Below are 22524 nucleotides of genomic sequence, written 5' to 3'. Positions count from 1 at the left end.
AGTATTTAAATAAAATACCACAACTGGAATAACGTAAGGTAATTACGTAATGTATACGTCCATACTCCATATTCATAACACTAAAAACATTATTATCGACTATTATTTTACATTTTCATATCCCTTCACACTGTTAGTTGTCATTAATAGCTCAAACGTTACAATTTACGAACGAGTGAATATTTTTAGAATTTCGTAGTATTTTTAGAAGTAAATATGCAATTTTAAAAAGTGCGTGTGTTGTAAAGTTTGCAACTTGTTTCGTTTTAACTTGAGTGTAGAAATGTCAATTTAATAATTCCATCGACCTTAACCTCGACTTATAATCTCGCTTAGCATTATAGTGTATACAATTGTTCAAGCTGACCTTGTATTTTTTGGGTAAATATTGTTCATTCATTTTTATACATTTATTCTACATACCTAATTATCAATGTTTGTAAACTTTTCTGTTAATAGTTGTTACCTAAATTACATATGCTGGTTTGGTAAAACAGCAGCAGGTATTATGTGTTTATTAAAGTGGCTTATGTTTGATTTGTAATTTTTTTTCGGTAGAGATAACCAGATTTATTCTATTTCTGTAGTTGGAAAATTGTCTAATAAAATAAGTAATAAGCAAAGTATATTTTTATACGCAATATTAAAGAGTAGTGATAAAATAGCGCATAAAATTCGTAAATTTTTATCTGTAAGTTTGTACCTACCATTTTCGTAATTTTTTTTTTCTATTGTCATAATTACATTCCCCTAACTATAAATGTCACATTAACATTTTTGTGAATGATAGTTTGTTCAAATTGAAGTTTGACATTTTTTAGATTGTAGATGACGTGAACCTGACATTTGCATTTTGGTGAATGTACTCAAGATCCTTAAAAGGTTTAGTACAGTTGCAACTTACGAAAGTCGTTGTTAAATTGTCTACAATGTTAAATAACCACTTAGAGTTAAATGCTTACACTCGATTCGTTTTTACACATCGCTCTTGCGCATGTTATTGATATTATTATTGTTTAGTCTGAATCAGTCTTTAAGCTAGATTATGTGGCGAAACTTTTTTTGATGGATTACTGGACTGTTTCAGAAACGTGAAGAATATATTAATTATTTTAAAGACAATTTTGATCGTACAAGTACTTAAAATAAACGAGGCTGTTAATAGAACACGGAAAACCATCATCGTGCCAAATGTAGCCAATACAACGACTACAAATAGAACACGAAAACTAGTTCTGGTCTCATAATACCGGGTGACTATTGTTATTAATGATTGAAAACAAATTTTGATTGGCAATTCTGAATTATTAGCAACAATGTTAGCATGTCAGTTTACAGTTATTAATTTTGATATGAACGCACCTAAAAAGTACTAAAAACTAATGAGAAGATGACAGCTACTGAATAATACAATTTTAAATATGTTGCCAACCTTACCAAAAAAAAAAATACGAACATTAACAGTGACTCGGGTTAAAATATAGCTCAAAGAATGTATAAAGTTTGGCGTATATTTGTTCTATTGTTCGTCCCACTTTGGATTGGAAGCAATGCTGGCAGCAAATATGGGACAATTCTGGACGGTGTTGACAAGTTATGAAAACCTAACTATTTCTGAAGAAGTTGATACATAAATCTTACACAATTTGTCATAAAGTTTTTACCATTCCGTATCTATTACTGCGAAAATTCCATTTTTTGTGTATTAAAATCTCATCTTTTGGTTCTGTTTGTCGGAATTTGAAGTCGATTTTAAAATATGATGTGATAAAAAATGCAGAAAAATGAATTGTAATAAATATAAATCGCTTTTGATCACACAACTCAAGAGTCGGTACGTGAATTTGGAAACTCTTGATCATTATGCATTTCGTATTGTGATAACCCAAACATCCCGCCTTAAATTGACATGTGAAAAGAAATTGAAAGCCCGCGAAAAATTTAAAAATTCAAAATTTGACCTTAACTGTGATCATTTAACAAAATGGAACTCTACGTTGTGTTCTTTTAAAATGGCGGGATGCTTTTAGATGTAAATGGTGGACCCCAAGGTTGGAAAAGCACAGCTAAATAAAACACAAAATTTATGGAGGACACAAAATTATTTGTTCCTCCAGTGACAAAAAAAAAAGAAAAAAGAAAAATTGCGTTCGAGCCTGACTTGTGACTTGCCCTCAGGCTGCCCAGAGGGGGCCGAATTTCAATCACTGTTCAGCTCCAAAATATTGAACTTTGGATGAAATTTAAATGAAATCAAATTAAACGTTCTGAATCAATGCAAATATTTGAAAATCACAAAGTTAATAAAACAAAACAAAAACTGAATTAAAGCAACTAGATGCAAATACACAAGTTATTACGGACGTGTGAGTGCTCTAAGAGTGTGGCGATCGAACTATGTGGATTTCAATCTAGAGCACAACAAAAATACCCATAGGAGCGTTGTAGCATGAGCGGAGTTTGGGGCTCCCGGTCGGGGCTGTTCTCTATCACACCTTCATGACGGTCGCAAACTCGTGATTGGAAGTCACGGCTATAAATAAGCTGACAGCGTTACGTCGTCCAGACCGTTCCCCTGATATCTATACAAAACCTGCATCCCTTGTGCAGATGACGCGATAAATCCCGTTAGCTCGACTAGGAACCGCGCCCTCAGCTTCTGCTACGTGTTTCGGTGTTTTTTAACCTCAATTCCATTTTTAAATGTTCAATTTCAATGACTCTTATTCTTATTCTTATTCGAGATTAAGATTGGACATCAGATAATTTATATGATGGAAACATTCATCAACAAAATATTTACATAAAAAAAACTAGCAAAGATTTATGAAAACAAAAGATCTGGTGTGAAATAAACTTGTGCAAATAGTACGTGAGGTTAAAACTGCAGAGCATGGAAATTTACGTTCAATTAAAATTATAAAACAAAGAAAATTACTGAGGTTAAAATTGTGAGACAGAGAAATATTGTATAAGGTGAAGAATTGCAAAGCTAACAAATTTACATTAGATTAATATTTGCCACACTTTATCAACGATTCAAACAGAGTTTACATTATGTTAAATTATGTCTTGATCCAAGTGATTGGTTACTTAAAACAATTAGCTTTGAGAGTTTATAATAGCCCAAACAAAACACATGGTAAATAAACACAAAAATATCAAGTCAGCGCTGCGAGGAATAAGCGTCTCGGTGATGTAAATTTTAGCATTGTAAGGAAATGCCTCGGTGATGTAATTTTTAACGTTGGGAGGAAATGCCTCGGTGATTTCAGCGAAGCGGTATTTTTGAAATCCATGGCAACTACGCCCTTAGAATAATTTATAAAAGCCCTGTACATCATTGAGGTAGATTTCAACTTCATGTGTAGTTGATATGGCGTTATGTTTTCTTCTCTTTCTATCCTCGCTTGTGGAAAAAAGGGTGATTTGGCATCCAGCTGGCCAGATGTTTGGGTCGGGTATCCTGTTTAGGCTATGCAGGTTGACTGTGTTCGTTCCGACTTCCGATGATGGGTTTGGTGTTGATTTCTTTCTTTTTCGTGACTACTTCAGTGTATATAAACTGGTCGTTAGTATTTCTTTTTGCTAGATTGGTACACTCCGGATCGTCACGTTTCGTTTTCTGGTCCCTAGTAGTAACATTGGTATGTTTGTTGACTGTGCTGGCCAGTAGCGGCTCGTCAGAAAAGGCAGGGGAGGCAGTGCCTTCTCTAGAAAAATTGAACATTAGTTTTTGTTTTAATATATGTCAACTTCAAATATATTTTAAAGAAATAGCAAACAATATTTTTAGAACACTCTGATTTATTAAAACGGGTCTTGGTAACATATTTTGAAGTACCCGTTTTCGACAGGAATGAGTGCTGATGATTAGTCAAATAGTCAGTGGCGCTACCATGTTTTTGAGAAAGACAATAGTCAGCGGAGACACCGACGCCTACCATATTTACGCTAATCTGATCGATTTTTTTAATCTCACGGTGAAACTGCACAATGCTGAACAGGGACGCTGAATGCATTTAGTTGTGCATTCATTAGACCCGAGAAAAGGTGTTCACTGCATGTGCATTGCCAAGGTTATGTATTAAAACTTTTAACTTTACTTGAACACATTTGGTCATTGAAAGTGTCAGTCTTGCCATGCTGACAGGAGTATAGGAATCTCTAATACTCTAATGACCTTGCAGAATTTCTTCTAAAGTTTAAATTTAAGCGCGGTTTTCTTGGATGATCAATTAATTGTATGTCAAAAATTTACGCACCTCACATTTAGATTTGAGCAGAACTTTATTAATTTTTCAATGCTCTTGTCGAAAAAATCACATCAATTAATATTTAATGCTAATAAACCAAATTCTGCAGTCTTCACACGTAGTTGCTTTCTACCAAACAATTAAATGTTTTTTATTTGATAAGTATACTTATGTAGAGATATGTTATTGACCAAGTAGTTATATGTATTGTTTTCATAAAAAGGGATAACAGTCTGTTTTTAACTAAGTAATTGTGCAGTTAATTAATATCTGGTGATTTTTAAACAAAAATGTTACATTCCCTAACGAAAAAACCACGAGCCGCTACTGGTACTGGCCACAATTTATTGTTATATTATTTTATTCTGCTCGGAGTCAGTTGCAGAATGGGCGGTCCTTATTCTGTATGGATACAAGACTCCATCTACTGACTTTTATGAGAACGGGTAGTGCTAGTGAAGTTGTTAAATATGTCAGGATTGTGACATAAAAAAAATAATGTGGTGAAAAAAAAAAGAAAATTAGTCATCCTTTAATGTTAACGTTCGATAAACGGATGCAGATTTCAGTGAGACCGAAACAATGGTAGAACATTAAAAAATAATGAAATAAATGAAAAGACTATTAAATAAAAGTGTACAAATAAACATAATGCCAAAGCCAAAGTAAAAGTATCACCACTAAATCCTTTTTTACTACTCGGTGTAACAGTTATTCCAGTACAACTTACTGCTCAATACACTTGAAAGTAGGTTGAGCAAATAGAAATTTAGTGTAATATTGATTAGTAAGTACATTGGTAAACGACGTGTTACCTAAAAAATATATGCCACCAAAGTTATTAGATTTTAGTCTAGTACCTATATTTTTGAGTAAAGTTAATTTTCTATATAAACATTAAATCATTTCTAAGTTCAAAAAACTTGTAAAGAGTTTCTTTATTTCTGAAGTATAACCGATAACCACAATCGTCTTCTGGCATATTTTTCAATAGCGTTATATCTGAATACACCTTCAACGCTTTATTTTTATAACTTTTTATGTTTTTTTATTTATAAGGAAAGAAAAATGAAGAGTGTAACTAGAAAATTCGGAACTGTTATCTTCTGCCTCTGATAATGATGGAATGAGTAATAATGTAGCCGAAGTCTGTTAATGTCATTTCTGAATAGATCGAATTCTAGATTGGTTTCGAATGTTTTGTAGAAAAAGGCAAACATTTTTCAATTTTGTTTGTATATTTTGAAATATCGGAAGAAGTTGAAGACGAAATAGAGAGATTTTTCTATCTTGAAGTCAAGTCGCTTCGATAAGATAAAGAATAGAATTGGACTTGGAATAATTAATAATAATAATAATAATAATAATAATAATAATAATCATTTATTTCCAACAGGCAAATTACACCCAATTACTGGAAACAATAAAATACTTAGTTCTAACAAAGAATGTAGGCATAAACTTAAAATTAAACGTATTTAGCCAGAAAAAAATATATTAAAGTGAAAAAGAAACAAGGGAAGGTAAAAAAGAAAAAGTTATTTCTCAAAAACCGTAATAACAATTTCCGAAATTCTATAAATGGAGTCAAAATGAATATCACATACACTGTTTAAGCTATTAAATAAATCCATCATCAGCGCTATCGGTGACTTAACTAAAACATTAGTTCTTTTAGGTGCAGAATAAAAAGTACGTGAGTTCCTTGCGCACATGCGAGGCACTAAAAAACTAAGTTTATTTAAAAGATAAATGCAGTCTATTCGGTAGTTGACAAGATTGTAAAGGAAGCGAATAACACTTATAGCACGTCTGGTATTTAAGGTTGTTAAGTTAAATCTTGCCAAAAGAAGCGAATGATCAAGACCAATAGGGGGATAAACACCATCAACAACATAAGAAATGAATTTAAGGAATTTCCTTTGCAACGATTCAATGTGATCTTTATGAATATTGTATATAGGGTACCATATCAATGCACAGTATTCCAGCCTGGATCTAATCAATGATGCATAAAGGAGTAGCAGAACAGATGCATCGGTGAAATCTTTGCAATTCCTATAAATGAAACCATAAGTTTTGTAAGCCATGCCCAAAGTATCAGAAATGTGATCAGTGAAATAGAATTTTTGATCAAATAGAACACCGAGGTCCTTGATTGAATCAACACGATTTATAACCTCTCCATTTAACGAATAATCATGTAGTAATAATTTAGATTTTCTCGAGAAAGTCATTACATTGCATTTGGATACGTTAAGGGTTAAGCGATTTTGTGCACACCAGTTTGAGATAATGTCAAGATTTTTTTGCAAAATGAGAGCGTCACCAGGAGCACAAATTTCAAGGTAAAGTTTCATATCATCGGCGAATAACAATTTACCACAAGAGATATCATCAACTATATCATTGATGAATATGAGAAATAAAAGTGGGCCTAAGTTTGACCCTTGAGGTACCCCAGAGGTTGGAGAAAAGCTTGAGGAGTAAAAGTTACAGTATCTGACAAATTGTACTCTGTTGAGTAAATAAGATTCGAGCAGTGATAATAAGGACTGAGTGAAGCCGTACGACTGTAATTTGTTAAGAAGAATGTAATAGTCAATTTGATCAAAAGCTTTTTGAAAGTCTGTATAGACAACGTCTACTTGACCTTGTTTATCAATGACTTCGGATACAAATTGGCTAAAACAGGCGAGATTTGTAACAGTAGATCGTTTATCGACAAAACCGTGTTGTTCAGTTGCTAGTAAACTTTTTATTTGAAAATAAATGTGTTTATAAATTACTGACTCGAATATTTTAGAAAAATTGCAAAGTAAAACTATTGCTCTGTAATTAGGAATTAATGTTGGATCGCCCTTCTTAAAAACAGGGGTGACACTGGCTTTTTTCCATATTTCAGGAAACTGTGAATTTCTTATAATTAGATTGAACAGGACATGTAACGGTTTGACCAAAACACAAGCGCAGTCCTTTAAAATAAAACTTGGAATTCCGTCTATGCCGGCTGTAAGTGAATTCTTAGATCGCTTTAAGGCTTCTAGAATTTCATCCTCTGAGATAGATGTAACAGATATGGGAGTACTAGAGAAACATTTTGTTACAGCGCACTGCTGGCTAAAATCGGAAGCAATATATACGGAATTGAAGAAATCATTGAACGCGTTTATAATAGCGGAAGGACTGGACAGCTCACTATCGTTGTAGTACATTACCCCTGGAATTCTTGTGTGACCCTTTTTCTTACGAATATATTCCCAGAGCTTCTTCGGATCGGTTGAGAGCGAATGTTGAATATTACTCAAATAATGTTGGTATGCAGATGTGATGAGTGTCTTACAGAGTGATCTGTAGTATCTGAATTTGATCAAATAATGTTCAGTTTTGAAACGTTTATATTTTTTATGAAAAGAATATTTCAACTTTAGCGAGTCAATTATCTCACGATCAAACCATGGAGGGTATTTGCGACAATTGTTGGAATTAATTCTATATTTGGGAACAGACTTGGTAAAAATTTTGTTCAAAGCGTTATAGAAAGAAGAACAAGCAACGTTTACATCCTTAATGTCATACAAGAAAGACCAATCTGCAGATAAAAGGTCTTGATACAATAACAAAAAATTAGCTTTCATAAAGTTAAATTGTTCTGAATCGGTGTTCGTGCTGAAATTAACAAATGGCTTTTTTATTACCTCAAAGCTTAAATCTAAACTTGGATGGTAGTCATCTTCAATGACAAGAGCGTGCTCCGATCGGGTCACATTACAATTAACATTAGCGAAAACTAAATCTAAGGTACAATTGAATTTGTTTGGCACGTTATTAAATTGGGTAAAGTTATAAAAGTGACTAAAATTATTTAAGTGTGTACTTATACTATCGTTGGACTTTTGGCAAAAATTTGGCGCATTAAAATCACCCAATACTATAACTCTGTCGTTGTGAGTTTCCTCAATATTACTAAGTATGTCAAGAAATAATTGGTAATCATTAACGGACACAGATGGGGTTATGTAAAGAACAAAAACAAATAAACAAGTACTAGTATCAAAAGAGATCTTCACGCCAACAATATCGATAAATGGTAGAGTATTAGTAATGGGGGAGAGGTCCAATTGAGAACACATATATTTACTTTCCGCAGCGAAAAGAACTCCACCGCCCCTTGAAACATGCGTCAACTGTTGATTCCTGTCTTTTCTAAAGACAACAAAGTTATCAGGAAAAAGTTCACTATTCTGAATTTCGTCGCTTAACCAGGTTTCACTTAAAGCTATAAAATTATAATTGCACATATATATTGTTATAAAAATAGTTAACTTTTGAGCGCAAACCTCGGACATTTTGGTAAAAACAATTGAGAGGAGTAGTGTAACTGGGTGGCGCTTTCAGTTTAAACGTATAATTTTAGGAGTGCCATTGTAATATCGAATTTTTAAATTAGATTCGCCTCTAGCAATACGGCCGTTCATCTCTGTCTTAAGTTGATTATATAATTCTAATTGCTTAGGTGTCCTATCAAAAGAAATATTGACGTTTTTGAACCGCAGATCGTTTTTGAGATTTTTAGAACTCCGGACTACACTGAAAACGTCAGATTCGTTCTTAAAAAACACCTTAATGGGTCGATTGCGAGATTCATTAAATCTACCCATTCTGCGTACACTGAAATTTTCGAAATCGACATTGGGGTTGGTGATGTTCAAAACATTTTTAACTAGAAGATTATCATTTTCCTTTCTTATCTCATCAGAAGAATTATTGGACTGCTCAGGTAAATTAAATATAACAATATTTTTGGCACGTTTCTGGCGTTCCAATACTTCTTGGACAACTTCTTCCAGTACAGGTGTGGACTGACGTTGTTGTGATGACTGGGTGAGTTTGACGTTAATGTCATCAAGTTGAGACTGAAACTCAGTTTTAAGTTGGTTAATTGAAGATGACAACTCATGCTGAAGAGATGTAATAAGTGTTCTGAGATCTTTAAGGCAGGACATATTGTTATTGCACTGATTGCATACAATCTTTATGGATTTGGACTTAGATCTCGTCATTGTTGCTTCCTTTTCAGAGATACCAATGCATGACAGATGAACCGTACCTTGACAACCATCACATTGTGTCTTGCCAGCGTTTGTTGCACATATTGTGCCGCAATTTACACAGAGGGTCATTCTACCAGTATTTTTAATTACTAATTAAATAGGGAAATAAACGGGGATACAAATTTTCGCACCTAGGGGCCCGTCAAGGTGGCTAACAAAGACAACACAAGAAGGCCACGGAAAGGTGTCTGAGAGGAATTCACAGAGGTTTATATTCATAAACTGAAAAACTAATTGATTGCTCGACCTTATGTGGGTGAGAAAAACTCTGGTGATAAGTAATTTCGCGGCGGTAAAAAGTGTTAATTAATCCAGTGAGACAGAATAAGGAGAGATGAAATTTATACCATCAATAAAGGACACTGAAGTCTTCCATTTGGTACCAAATACACTTGCAATAGTGGAAAAACACGCACTATTTTCACTAAAATATGAGAGCACACACGATCGCAGCGCCTACAACCTTTCGCGCACAGGTCATAAGAGAAATGGGGGACGAAGAAAATAACCGGAAGAGGAAGGGCGACAGAGATGAAGACGAATCTGATGAGGAAGAGATATCAAACAAAAGTAAAATAACTGGGAATTCGCCATTAAGGAATCAACGTAAACTAGAAGATACCATAGAAGAGTTAATGAAAATGATACAAATCCTGGGTCACATAATAAACGAAATGTCCACTGAAATTAAAAAAACGAGAAAATAACAAAGAGAATATAGGGAAGCAATGCAAGAGCTTAGAGCGGAAAATAAGAAACTAGAAGAAGAAAATAGAAAAATCAAGAAAACTATAAATGGATTAGAACGATTGGAAAATGAAAAAAGAAAAAACAACGTGGTGTTACAAGGACTAAGACTAGATACTGATGGCCGAGAAAAGTTTAAAAAAGACGCAGAGAGCTTTATAAGTCATTAAATGTAAATGTAGAAATTAAGAGCGTTGCGAAGCTAGAGGAAAAAATATGTTTAATCAGATTGGCAAAATATGACGACAAGATAAAGGTAATGCGAAACAAAAACAAATTAAGTACGAAAACAGGGGAAAAGATATTTATTCAAGAGATAGAGAAATACAAAAGCAAATTGCAATAAGAGCAAAAAAAAAGAGAAAACGGACAAGTCACTAAAGTAAGGTATAAAAAAACTGTTGATAGGAACTGAGGAGTAGAAAAAATGCGACAGCGAAAAAGAAAACCTGATAAAAATGAAACAGCTTAAAATCCAAAAAAATGAAAACACTCAAGTCAGTAACTTGAGTGTTTTCAGGCAATGAATACGGCAATGAATATGGTAACAAGCAAAAAAAGAAAAGAAGAGAAATAAAGAATTGAAGAATGAAACAAAAACAACATATTATATTAATAGAAACATGGAATATAAGGGGTATTTATGAAGAACGGTCTATCAAAAACCTTATTAAGGAAATTAAAAAATATAAAATAGAATTAATAGCAATGTGTTTAAAAATGGAGGTGCAACCAGACAATTTGGGACAGGTTTTATAGTGGGGCAGAGACTTAAAGGAAAAATAATTGACTTTATGCAGATATCAGATAGAATCTATTCGTTCTAAATATACATGCACCGACAGAAGAAAAAGAAGATGATGTAAAGGATGCATTCTATGGAGAAATGGACAGAGTTATCGACAAAATGCCAAAAAGAGATATCATAATTATAAAGGGAGATGCAAATCCAAAAGTAGAGAGACAAGAAATATATAAAGAAATAGTAGGAAAACACAGCAAGCATGAAGAATCGAACAGCAATGGTTTAAGATGAATCGAATTGGCTATAGAAAGAAATATGAAAATAGAAAGTACGCAATTTCAACGAAAAGATATATACAAGGGAACATGGATTATTCCAGGAAGACAAGAAACAAACTAGACTGATCACGTACTGATTCAAGAAAAGCCCTCTAGGTTAATAACATCAGTGAAAACCTGTCGAGGCGCCGACACAGATTCAGACCACTTTTTGGTAAGAGCAAAACTGAAGCAATGGAAAGGGGAAGACAAAGAACACAGAAGGAATCACGAAGTAAGGTATACTACAGAAGAATTGTAAGCACAGGAAATCAAAACAAAATATGAAGCAGACATAGAAAGAAACCTGGAAAAGCAAGATCTTCCAAAAGAAAAAAATGAACCAGCGAATTCTTTAGTAATTAACTTAAGTTTTGCTAAATAAGTGTCCGCTGAAATATATGCTTACAGTATTGACATTGTATGTACTATTACTGTACTATACATATGGTTAAATTTTAATTGATGAAACTGATTTGTTCGAAAGTTATATTTTTCGAGATTTTTACGGTCTTATAATAGGTTGAAAACTGAAAAAAACTCGGCGTTTTTATATTTCCCTATTAAAATAAGTACAAATAATACACGTGTCACACCAAAAGATGTGGAAAGAGATTGGTTTTTACAAATTACACAAAACATTTACCAAAGTTGTTTTTCTTTCTTCTTGTTAAGTAAAATTTTAAAGCAAATTTCAAGACCATAGTGACATTTATAGATGATAACTAATAAGAGAGTACCACGAATATCAACCAAATTCGAGTCTTATTATCCAGAGAAAAGCAAAATGCAATTCACAGAAAAATACACCTCAAAATCGTTAAAATAATATTTGAAGAACTTATGTATCATGGCTTCCGAACAAATTCTGTGCGAAACTCGCAACGATTCCTACAGAAAAACAAAACAATACTTTTTTCCTAACAATCTTTCAAACTCTTTCAAACACAAAATACTATGAAAAGAGAGGTATTAGCAGCTACTGGCCCCACCCACCCGCCCTCTCTTTTCTTAGAGGGTATGTGATTTGCCAGATCAGTTTTATCTTAGAAGTTATTATAACCCCACCCACCCACCCTCTCTTTTCTTAGAGGTTATAGCATCTGTCAAAATCAGTTCTATCTTAGAAGGTACTAGCCCCACCCACCCACCCTCTCTTTTCTTAGAGGGTATATCATTTGCCAAAATCAGTTTTAACTTAGCAGATACTAGCCCCGCCCACCCATCCTGTCTTTTCTTAAGTTTGATTTTAAGACCGATTTTGGCAAATAACATACCCTCTAAGAAAAGAGAGGGTGGGTGGGCGGGGCTACTATCTGCTAAAGTAAAGCTAATTTTGGCAAATCACATACCTTCTAAGAAAACAGAGGGTGGGTGGGTGGGGCTAGTACCTGCTAAGATAAAGCTGATTCTGGCAAATGAGATTCGTTCTAAAAAAAGAGAGGGCAAGTGGATGGGACTAGTACCTGCTAAAATATGACTGATTTTAGCAAATGACGTATCCTCTAAGAAATTTAATTAAATTATTATTAAAAAAGACACTAGAGGCTCCAAAGCACTTTCAAATTCTTTCCAAACAGGAATACCTAAAACCTCAAAATTATGTATCATGGTTTCCTTACAAATTCTGTGCTAAATATTCGCTTTAGATTTTAATTCCCTACTGGGTTAAATAAAATTTGCTTTGTAAGAAGAACCAGATATAATAATTCCAACAGGTCAGGTAAACGATTCGTACAGAAAAACAAAACAATGCTTTTTTCCTAAGAATCTTTCAACCTCTTTCAAACACAATACACTATGAGAAGAGAGGTATTAGCAGCTACTGGCTAGTACTTGCTAAGATAAGACTTATTTCGGCAAATGACATATCTCTCTATTTTCCCAATTACGATAAAACTGATTTCGCCCCTAGTAACTTGTGAAATTTAAAGATGTTAAACCAGACTGATCACGTACTGATTCAAGAAAAGCCCTCTAGGTTAATAACATCAGTGAAAACCTGTCGAGGGGCCGACACAGATTCAGACCACTTTTTGGTAAGAGTAAAACTGAAGCAATGGAAAGGGGAAGACAAAGAACACAGGAGGAATCACGAAGTAAGGTATAATACAGAAGAATTGCAGGCACAAGAAATCAAAACAAAATATGAAACAGACAGAAACAAACCTCGAAAACCAAGATCTTTCAAAAGAAAAAAATATAACCACCAAATGGAACAATATACGACGAATAGTAACAAAAGCGACAAAAAGACATGTGAGTAAAACAAAAGCAAGAGAATGGAAAGAATGGTTAGACGAATAATGCGAAGCAGAAATAAAACATAAAAAGTTACTCAGAATGAAAATGCTGCAGATAATAAACGAAGAAAACACAAAGAATTATAACAGTCAAAGAAAGATAGTTAAGCAAATATGTCGCAGGAAAAAAGGAGATTCTTTTGAAAGACAAAAAAAAACTATATAGGAAGCATACCAGAAGAAAGAGATAAGAAACTTTTATAAAGACATAACAAAATACGAACCTACGCAATATATAAAAGATATAGAAGGCAACTTAATAGGCGAGGATGAAGGAAAATTAAGAAGATGGAAACAGTACTTCGAACAAATATTAAATAGCGAAATCAGAGGAGGTCAGAGAAAAGAGCAAAAACAAGTACCAAAAAAATGAACTTTAAGCAATGGCAACAAAAGAAGAGATAGAGGAGATCATAAATCAGATGAGGAATAACAAAAGCCTAGGGAGAAATGGAATTACAAAAGAAAATCTAAAATATAGAGGTGAAAAACTTAAAGACGATATCCAGCTGGTAATATAGCAAATTTGGGAAACGGAAGAAATGCCGGATAGCTGGAAAGAAGCACTAATATGCCGCTCTTTAAAAAAGGTGACAGAAGAAGCTGCGAAAACTACCGTGGGGTTGCGTTATTAGACGTTACGTACAAACTACTGGCATCGATAATAAAAAGAAGACTTGAAGGATATATGGAAGAAGCTCTAGGAGGGCATCAAGGAGGCTTTCAAAAAGGAACAGGGACAATCGATCAAATATTTATGTTAAAACAAATCATGGTAGGAAACTATGAATATGAAATTCCTACTCATTTACTCTTCGTGGACTTCAAAAGAGCTTATGATGCGGTGAACAGGACGAAATTAATAAACATATTGAGAGAACTAGATATTCCCGAAATACTAATAAATCTAATAAAAATGACATTGAAAAACACAATAAGCAGAGTAAAAGTAAAAGGAAAAACTAGCGACAGTTTCAGTTAAACAAGAACTCAGACAAGGTGATCCGTTTTCAACAACTCTATTCAATTTGGTTTTAGAGAGTATTATAAGGAAAAGTGATATAAACAGGAAAGGTCTACTATTCAATAGAAGCCATCAATGTCTAGCCTACGTAGACGATTTAGTCGTACTAGCTAGGATCAGAAAGGAAGTAGAAAGCAACAACAAAGCTAATGAGACAAGCAGAAGAGGTAGGTTTAGAATATAGAAAAAACAAAATATATGGAACTAAAGAATAACTGTGGGAGGAGAAATAAAAACAACCTACAAATAGACAGACTAGAAGGAATAAAAGTAGAATTTGAAGAAGTAGAAATGTTTATGTACTTAGGGGTGTTGATAAGCAACAAATGCCAAGAAGACAAAGAAATAGAACTGAGAATTGCTAAAAGTAACAACTGTGCAGGAGGATTAAGAAAAATGATGAAAAGTAAAGAAATATCAAGGCAAACAAAACTAAGAATATATAAAACCATAGTAAGACCAACCCTAACATACGCGTGCGAGACATGGATTATGACAAATAAAATGAAACAAAGACTAGAAATTTGGGAAAGGAAGATACTTTGGAGGGAAACAAACAGAAGGAGGATGGGAAAGAAGTATTAGTGAAGATGATATGATAATTTCATAAAAATAAAAAGATTGCAATGGTTAGGACCCCTAGAAAGAATGACTCAAGAAAGAGAAGTTAAAATGGTGCCGTGAAAAATTCCGTAGCAAAAGGAAAAGAGGCAAGCCAAGGAAGAAGTGGAAAGAAGCGATAGAGAAAGACCTAGCAGAAAAACAAATACAGGACTGGAGGAAAAACGCAAAAAGCCGAAGGGAATGGAGACGCATCTCAAAGCTATGGGTCTAAATTGCCTGCGAGAAGCTTAATATATATAAGTATATCTTGAAGTCAAATCATCATTTGATTACAAGTCTCTGATGTGAAATGTTACGTTGGTTTTTTTTATATCTTATTTATATATTTTATACCTCGTTTGATAGCTCCTTTTGTACCAAACTTACTTGACATTTTTTCTTGCTAAACTGCAAACTTACATTTGAAAATACTGAGCTTGACATTAGAATTTTTTTTGGTAAAATTATTATTAAAATTTTGTAGTGAAAATATCGATTTTTGGAAGTTAAGTGTAACGATTTCAACATAATAGATCTGAACGCATTAAAACGACTTCGATGTAAAGATTATAAAAAGGGTTATAAATGAATTTTCTGTTTTTCAATGAGAACAATTAGAGAAACTAAAATAGGTCGTAAACCCATTTACCTTTGAAGTACCTATCAAGAGATTGGAAAACACTTTCAAAGGGCCTGGAATAAAAAAATCAGACAAAGCCTTCAAAGACTTTATCATAACACGAAGGATAAAATAAGGTCTGGGATGTATGAAATCAGTTACTTATAATTAAAAGCTATCGTCAAAAATATATTGGATAAACACAAGGGTCAAGGTTCATTTAAAGTTTGGTAGATATGAAAAATCAAGTATTAGTAAAATATATACATATGTTTTTTAATTGTTCACAAAATTAAGGAAATTGTTTAAAATTAAAGTAGAATTAATTAATTATTTTCAATTTTTGAATTATTTCGAATATATAGAAATACTTAAAAATAAAGATAAAATTATCTTAGATGTCTTTCAAGTCCTTAGGATATAATTATGTTAATTTGGTTAACCAAGGGTGTCGATATTTGTTATCAGATTTTGTACTTTTAAGGTGTGGTTTCAATGCGAGGATTGGTTTTTCGTGTTTTCCAGATATATGATAACGTCATTAAAAAAAAAAATTAATTGAAAAATGCGTTATAAAATGAAGTATTTCACGACTGATTTCGTAGAATGCAAAAAAAAAATGTAAAAGTATACCGATTTAGTTTATCAGTTATGTTAAGAGTGCTTTATCATTATCAACATTGTGATTACTGATTACTGATTAGTACTGTATTGTACCTACACTTCAGAATTAATGATGTTTTTGCGAAAAAAAAGTCGTCGACTTGAACATATTTTTTAAATTACTTGAAATTTATGTTGTGCTTTTTTAAATAAAAAGAGTAAAGATACGTTTTCTACTAACATTGAAAGATAAACAAAAATGCAGTCGTTATTTTTTTAATAATGGAAGAATATTTTATAGTATTAAATTCAATACGATTGGTACCATTGTCTCAATTTGTTTTCAAATAGTTTTCATTTACTCAATGTTTCAACGTCCTTGCAATTTTTGTATAGTTAATATTAAGTTTATTAAAAAAAGATGTTGTCAGAGTTACTATTAGTTGTAGTGTGTTTATTAATCAATATTGGAAGAGAAATATTAGCTTTGATAAGATTAGTTGTAACGGAGTCAAAATTCAAATAGTATAAATACTTATAACATTTTGAAAGATTTTTTTTGTTCTCAACAAACATAATTTGTTTTAAAGGAAGTCTTTTTCTTATTTCGAACTGGACCGTGATTTTCGAACTACATATATTTTTCGTGGTTATTCTCTGTGCTCATAATACCGGTAATCCGTACCTACCGATATAATATAATTTATTTTCTTAATCTCCTGTATTACTTTTTCACTTTTTAGTAACGTAATCCACTTAATAAAACGATGCTGTGCGATAACATCTACTAAAAATTCCACTGCGTTCGCTGATCGTTATCATTATAGAGTACACAGCATTTTTTTTAATTTTGCTAAAATGCTTTCTTTGTTTATAATACTTTAATAAAACGAATCTTCTGACATGATTGATTGGGAAACGTTCTCCCTAGCTTTCTTTTCTAGTACTTTTTTAAAAATGTGCTGTAAAATATTCGTTTAAAAAAAGCTCACTGGCTGTTGTTCGTCGTAAAGCTTATTCTTGCACAAATTAATTATGAATGAATGTGGATGCTAACTATTTAATGTTGTGTATAGTATTTCTTGTTGCAACAAAGTTGGAATTTTACGTGTTCTAACCTTAAGTGCAAATATTGCAATATTTATGTTTCTATTTATAATTTTATATTTACTTAAGGTGATTTACTTAGATATGTTTATAATAAAAGCAAATCCAAAAATTTGAATCAAATGCCTTTTTAAAAATCTGCTACGTGAATTTCTATTTAAATTATTCTCCTATTGAACTACTCCAAATAATAAAAATGTAAAAATTTGATGTAACACCATAAATATGACACTAATTACAATAACCTTAACAGTAAACTGTAAAAATAAACAAATAGGAGTATTAAGTAAACGTTAACGACAAGTGGATGATAAGGAAGTAGGACCATTGTTTACCTAATGTAATTTTCATTTATAATTTATCTGTGCCAGTTAATTATTTAGGTACTCACTACAGATTCATTTTGACGAATTCTGATTTAATTTTTTGGCTTGTATGTAGAACACAAAAATGTAAGTTTCCGTTTAAGTTTATTGTTTATATGCTTTACAAAAAATTATTTAGATTTATGTATTAAAAATATACCTTCATATCCAGGTGGTACTCGTTAATACGTTTTATATTTTTGAGTTAATAATTTTTTTGGTAAAACATTTGTAAATAAACTGTTGTTTGTTGGATGCAATAAAAAGATATTGCAAACATCTAATTGAAGACAGGAAAATAATCTTTGTTTGCCACAAAGATAAATACATTCAGATAATAATAATGTATATTAATAAATGTATAACATGTTTGTTAAAATAATATCTACTACTTTTTAATTCAAGCACTGATTGTGATAATCTGGCCACTAGCAACAAAATTTATTAAAAAAATTCCATTTACCTTTTGTTTGGTAGTGTTGTTCCACTACTCTACTTTTCGACAGACTTATCAACTCTAATCCTAAACACAAATCAAACGTGATATGCGTTATTTTATATAAATTAAATTTATCTTCAGTTGTTATCTTTATCCTTCCACAATGGCGTCCATCTCAACACGATGTGCGTTTCTCTTTTTCAAGCGTTGTCAAATCGCTCGAGGCCGCCAAACGTTGAACGTCGCACGCAGGAAAATGTCCATTAAAATTTTAGACATAGGTAAGATTTCCTCATGTATTATTAAGCATTATTATTTCTTTATTTCTCCAGGCACCCCTATCGTTGCGCTTTCTGACGCCCGAAGGTTTATAAGTGATTGTATGGTAGCTGTGGGAACTCCTAGGGAGTATGGAGATATCTTAGCAGAAAATTTAATAGAAGCAGATTACAGAGGGCATTACAGTCATGGCATGAATCGTTTAGGTTTGTAATGAATTTTATTTTTCTTCGTAATGATAACGTATATTTTCTTTGTTAGACATGTATGTGAGAGATGTGCAAGGAGGACTTTGCGATCCTAAAGCGGCGCCTTGCATTATTAAGGAAACTTCTGCCACAGCATGGGTAAATGGAAATAATGGCTTAGGAGCGGTGGTAGGCATTTACTGCATGGATTTAGCAATAGAGAAGGCAAAAAAAAGTGGTATTGGAATGGTAGTTGTTAAAGGTAAGAATCGTATTTTGTATTTCTTAAAAATCCTAGATTTTAATAACCATAGGATATTTTTGGAGTTGTAATTATGACATCATACGTGACAAATGTTATTAATTCTTTTTGTGTTGATACAGAGTCTAATGCATTCTTTGTAAACATTGTAATACCTACTGCTATAATATTTAATGTCAACAATTTAATTATAATTCTCGAAACAAGTAGTTTTCCGTTTTACTGTTGTTTAGGTCGGTGCATTGTCAATAGTCATTCCTGTATACCTTTCTTTATGATTCTCTGTAGACCTTTGTACATGTTTTGTCACTCATTCTAATCAAAATTTTAGATAATGAATGACTTAAAGAAAGTAACATTATACAACTCATTATCAGCCATGTTTTTTCTACTAAAAGTACTAGATTGTGTTCTATGAGAAAAAGATATCTCAAAAATTTGAAGTTGATGCAAACACAAAACAAGATTTTTTTCTATGCGTTAATCTTCTGTCATCGAGTAATCAAAAGTTTGGATTAATAGAATAATCTTTAGTTTTCTCGTATATATCTACAAATTACTTTTTTTATTAATCCTTTTGCAATATCACGAATTGATTAGCTCCAAAGCTGATAACATATCTAAAATCTTCATTTTTTTCTTCACCTGCAGGAGAATTTTGCTGAAACGTATGCATCCTATTAAAAGAGATTTAAAATATAGGCCAGCACTGCTTATCTAAATTATAAAGGGTTTCTGGATACGTAGTGAGAGCGGCACATTTTTTTAAATGTCCGCCATCTCAATATGAAGACCTCAGAATCAGTCGAAAACTAGTTTCACTAGTTATAGTGTGTTGTGGCTACCTCAACCTGTAAAATGATATAAGAATATTTTTCTTTTCCAGAATCGAATCATTACGGAATTGCTGGTAAATACAGTCTGCAAGCAATGGAGCAGGGTCTTTTAGGAATGAGTTTCACTAACACATCGCCTCTGATGGCACCAACTCGAGCGAAAGGGGTACGTGTATTCGTCATCAACCACTTCAACACTCTAATTTAAATTTTAGTCAGCCCTAGGGACCAATCCTTTATCCCTCGGGGCCCCCGCTGCTAACGGAGACAGTTTCGTATTAGACATGGCAACCACCGCCGTCGCTGTTGGAAAGGTATCCAGTGATTCGCAGACAATCAGTATCAGTACAATTAATTGTAACACAGATTGAAATTCAAAAAAGGAAACACGAACCCATCCCCGAAGGCTGGGCGCAGGACGAATCTGGGAATATCACGATGGACGCCCATGTTGCCTACGACGCTAAGCGATTGATGCCGTTGGGAGGACCTGAACTGAATTCGGGATACAAAGGATACGGTTTGGGAGTGTTGGTAGAGATCTTTTGCGGCATGTTAGGGGGCAGCGCATACGGGCCTAACATACGCAAATGGGGAGACTCGAGTAAAAAAGCCGATTTGGGTCAGTGCTTCATTGCCATCGATCCAGGATGCTTTGCGCCAGGGTTTCCAGAAAGGCTTAGTGATTTTATGGGATTTTTGAGGAATATGGAACCGGTAAATGTGTTTTTTTCATGATTGATGGTGAAAATACTGATTTGGATTTTTAGGCTGATCCTGCTAAACCAGTTTTGGTTCCGGGAGATCCCGAAAGACTTCATATGGCATCAGTTGATGAGGCTGGAGGGGTGCGGTACGTCCAAGATCAGCTCGATACCTGCAAATCGTTAGCGGAATCTCTGAAAGTAAAGCCATTGATACCAACATGACATAATTTTGTTGTGCCAAATTTGTAATTATCTGAGAAATTTACATTAAAAAAAAAAGAATACATGTTTTATTGCGCTGTGAAATCTAAATTTATTTTATACTGATAGGTTATACTCTAAAAAATATAATATTTTTTTACTCGACATGGACAAAAGTACTGGTATGCAGTTTTTATTTAACTTGTGATTACATTTCTTACTAAGTACTCGTAATAACTAACTTTCACAAATGCTGCAACAAAGTAATAACATTGAAAGAACGGTCTTTAAGAAAAACCTTCAGCGATAAATGCAATCCTTGGTGTTCAACACTTAATTCAAAATTTTTTGTACATCTATTCGAAATATAAATTCTCAGTAAACGTATGTAGGTGTTTTCATTGTTGCTGTAGCTTTTAAGTTAGTGGAACATGAGAGGTCATGCTTTCGTATCTTTCGGCTCGTCCTCGAAGGGAAAAACCACTATTTGCTGCACGTTCGAACCAATGGGAAATGCGAGGCTGTCTGTCCAGGTTGGTGAACCTGATCACTCCAGATTTAGTAAATCTATCTTTTGAAACGGATTCATTTTTCTACTGGATATGAAGGGCTATACACTTGAATATTTACGTTAATCATCACATAAAGGTGTGTTCAAAATAACGTACTATCCTCCCGTCTACCACACGGGTAACGCTAACTCATAAAACCTTATTCTAAACAAACTTTTTCCGTTTACAGGATCAGATCTTCTTCAACACCTGTCCTCGAGACAGAAAATAGTACACCCACGACTTCAGATACTCGTAAGAATGGCGTATCATTCTAGTTCTTTTTTCAAGGCACATCAAAAATCCCCTAGTCACAAAGTGGATATCCAGTATTTATTCCACCACCTGTTATGTCACCCGGCGTCCTCAATTTCTAAACGCCCCACAGGTTTGGACTGGGCCCGCTCATTGCGAGAAATGATGTTTTAGATTACATATAATCGTTTTGCAAATATTATGTTCTACAAATTGTAACTTGTCTTCTCACTACATACTCGTTTCCACGCACAATTTTTAAAGTGCTCACATTCTCTGAATAAGAGTCTCATCCTCTATTTGTCATCAGAGGTCCCTCCAACCTGTCAGTTGTTATATATATATGCTTGCGCTCTTTTTCAGCATATCTCGTAAAAAATTCAGGTAAACATATTAAGTCCTTTTTTACGTGTTATTCATATTTCCTTTGTAATAAGTGTGTAAAATAAAATATTTCAAATGATATCGTTCGTCACCCTCGAGGTACTGATTCCTCCGGATTGAGACTATACGTTGTTCATCCGATTAAAAGTTGAAATAGCTGATCAGGATATTGACTGCCATTCCACTACATTTAGATGTTGCCAGAATCTTATGCCTAGATGTGCCTAGGAAAGATGGGTTTTCCCTGAAAATCTTTCCGGGTGCGAGTCAAAGAGTGGTCACAGTTAAAGCAGTTGTGGTCCCTGGCACAAATACTAGAAACCTAAATACAAACATTATTTAGACCATTATACAGGGCTTTATAAATGATTCTAAGGGAGTAGTTGGCCATGGATTTCAAAAATCCCGCTTCGCTGAAATTATGCCTCATTATGACAGTTCCCACTTGTCATTAATGTCATTCGTAACCTGTCGTTTAAAGTCGTCGTTTTTATTGTTTTAAGGTTTTTCAAGTGTCAACTACAGTAATTCTCGTTGATCCAATCTCAAAACAGCAAAACACTCGTTTTCAAAACTCTTGGTGGTTGCGTACGAAAATTTTGTTTTGTAGTTGGACGCG

General features: G+C 33.4%; 1 protein-coding gene and 1 long non-coding RNA gene across 2 annotated transcripts; one reads left to right on the top strand and one right to left on the bottom strand.

The window, feature by feature from the left end:
- Nucleotides 1–214: 214 nt before the first annotated feature.
- Nucleotides 215–20820, top strand: LOC135136557 (uncharacterized oxidoreductase YjmC-like). The gene is made up of 8 exons (XM_064065908.1): nt 215–381; nt 18384–18523; nt 18575–18727; nt 18783–18971; nt 19858–19973; nt 20023–20121; nt 20174–20524; nt 20578–20820. The coding sequence occupies exons 2-8, from the start codon at nt 18406–18408 to the stop codon at nt 20734–20736; spliced, it is 1185 nt and encodes a 394-aa protein (XP_063921978.1). The 5' UTR covers nt 215–381; nt 18384–18405; the 3' UTR covers nt 20737–20820.
- LOC135136560 (uncharacterized) lies at nt 3103–18408 on the bottom strand. Its single transcript, XR_010281732.1, has 2 exons — nt 18267–18408; nt 3103–3713 (listed from the first exon to the last, which is right to left on the bottom strand). It is a non-coding gene; the product is annotated as an uncharacterized LOC135136560 (long non-coding RNA).
- Nucleotides 20821–22524: the final 1704 nt, after the last annotated feature.

The sequence above is a fragment of the Zophobas morio genome, unplaced genomic scaffold (assembly GCF_036711695.1).
Source record: "Zophobas morio isolate AGI-343-1 ecotype UQ-CSIRO unplaced genomic scaffold, CSIRO_AGI_Zmor_V1 ptg000026l, whole genome shotgun sequence".
Lineage (NCBI taxonomy): Eukaryota > Metazoa > Arthropoda > Insecta > Coleoptera > Tenebrionidae > Zophobas > Zophobas morio.
Note: the sequence above shows the minus strand (reverse complement) of the source record. Positions and strands in the feature narration are given on the sequence as shown.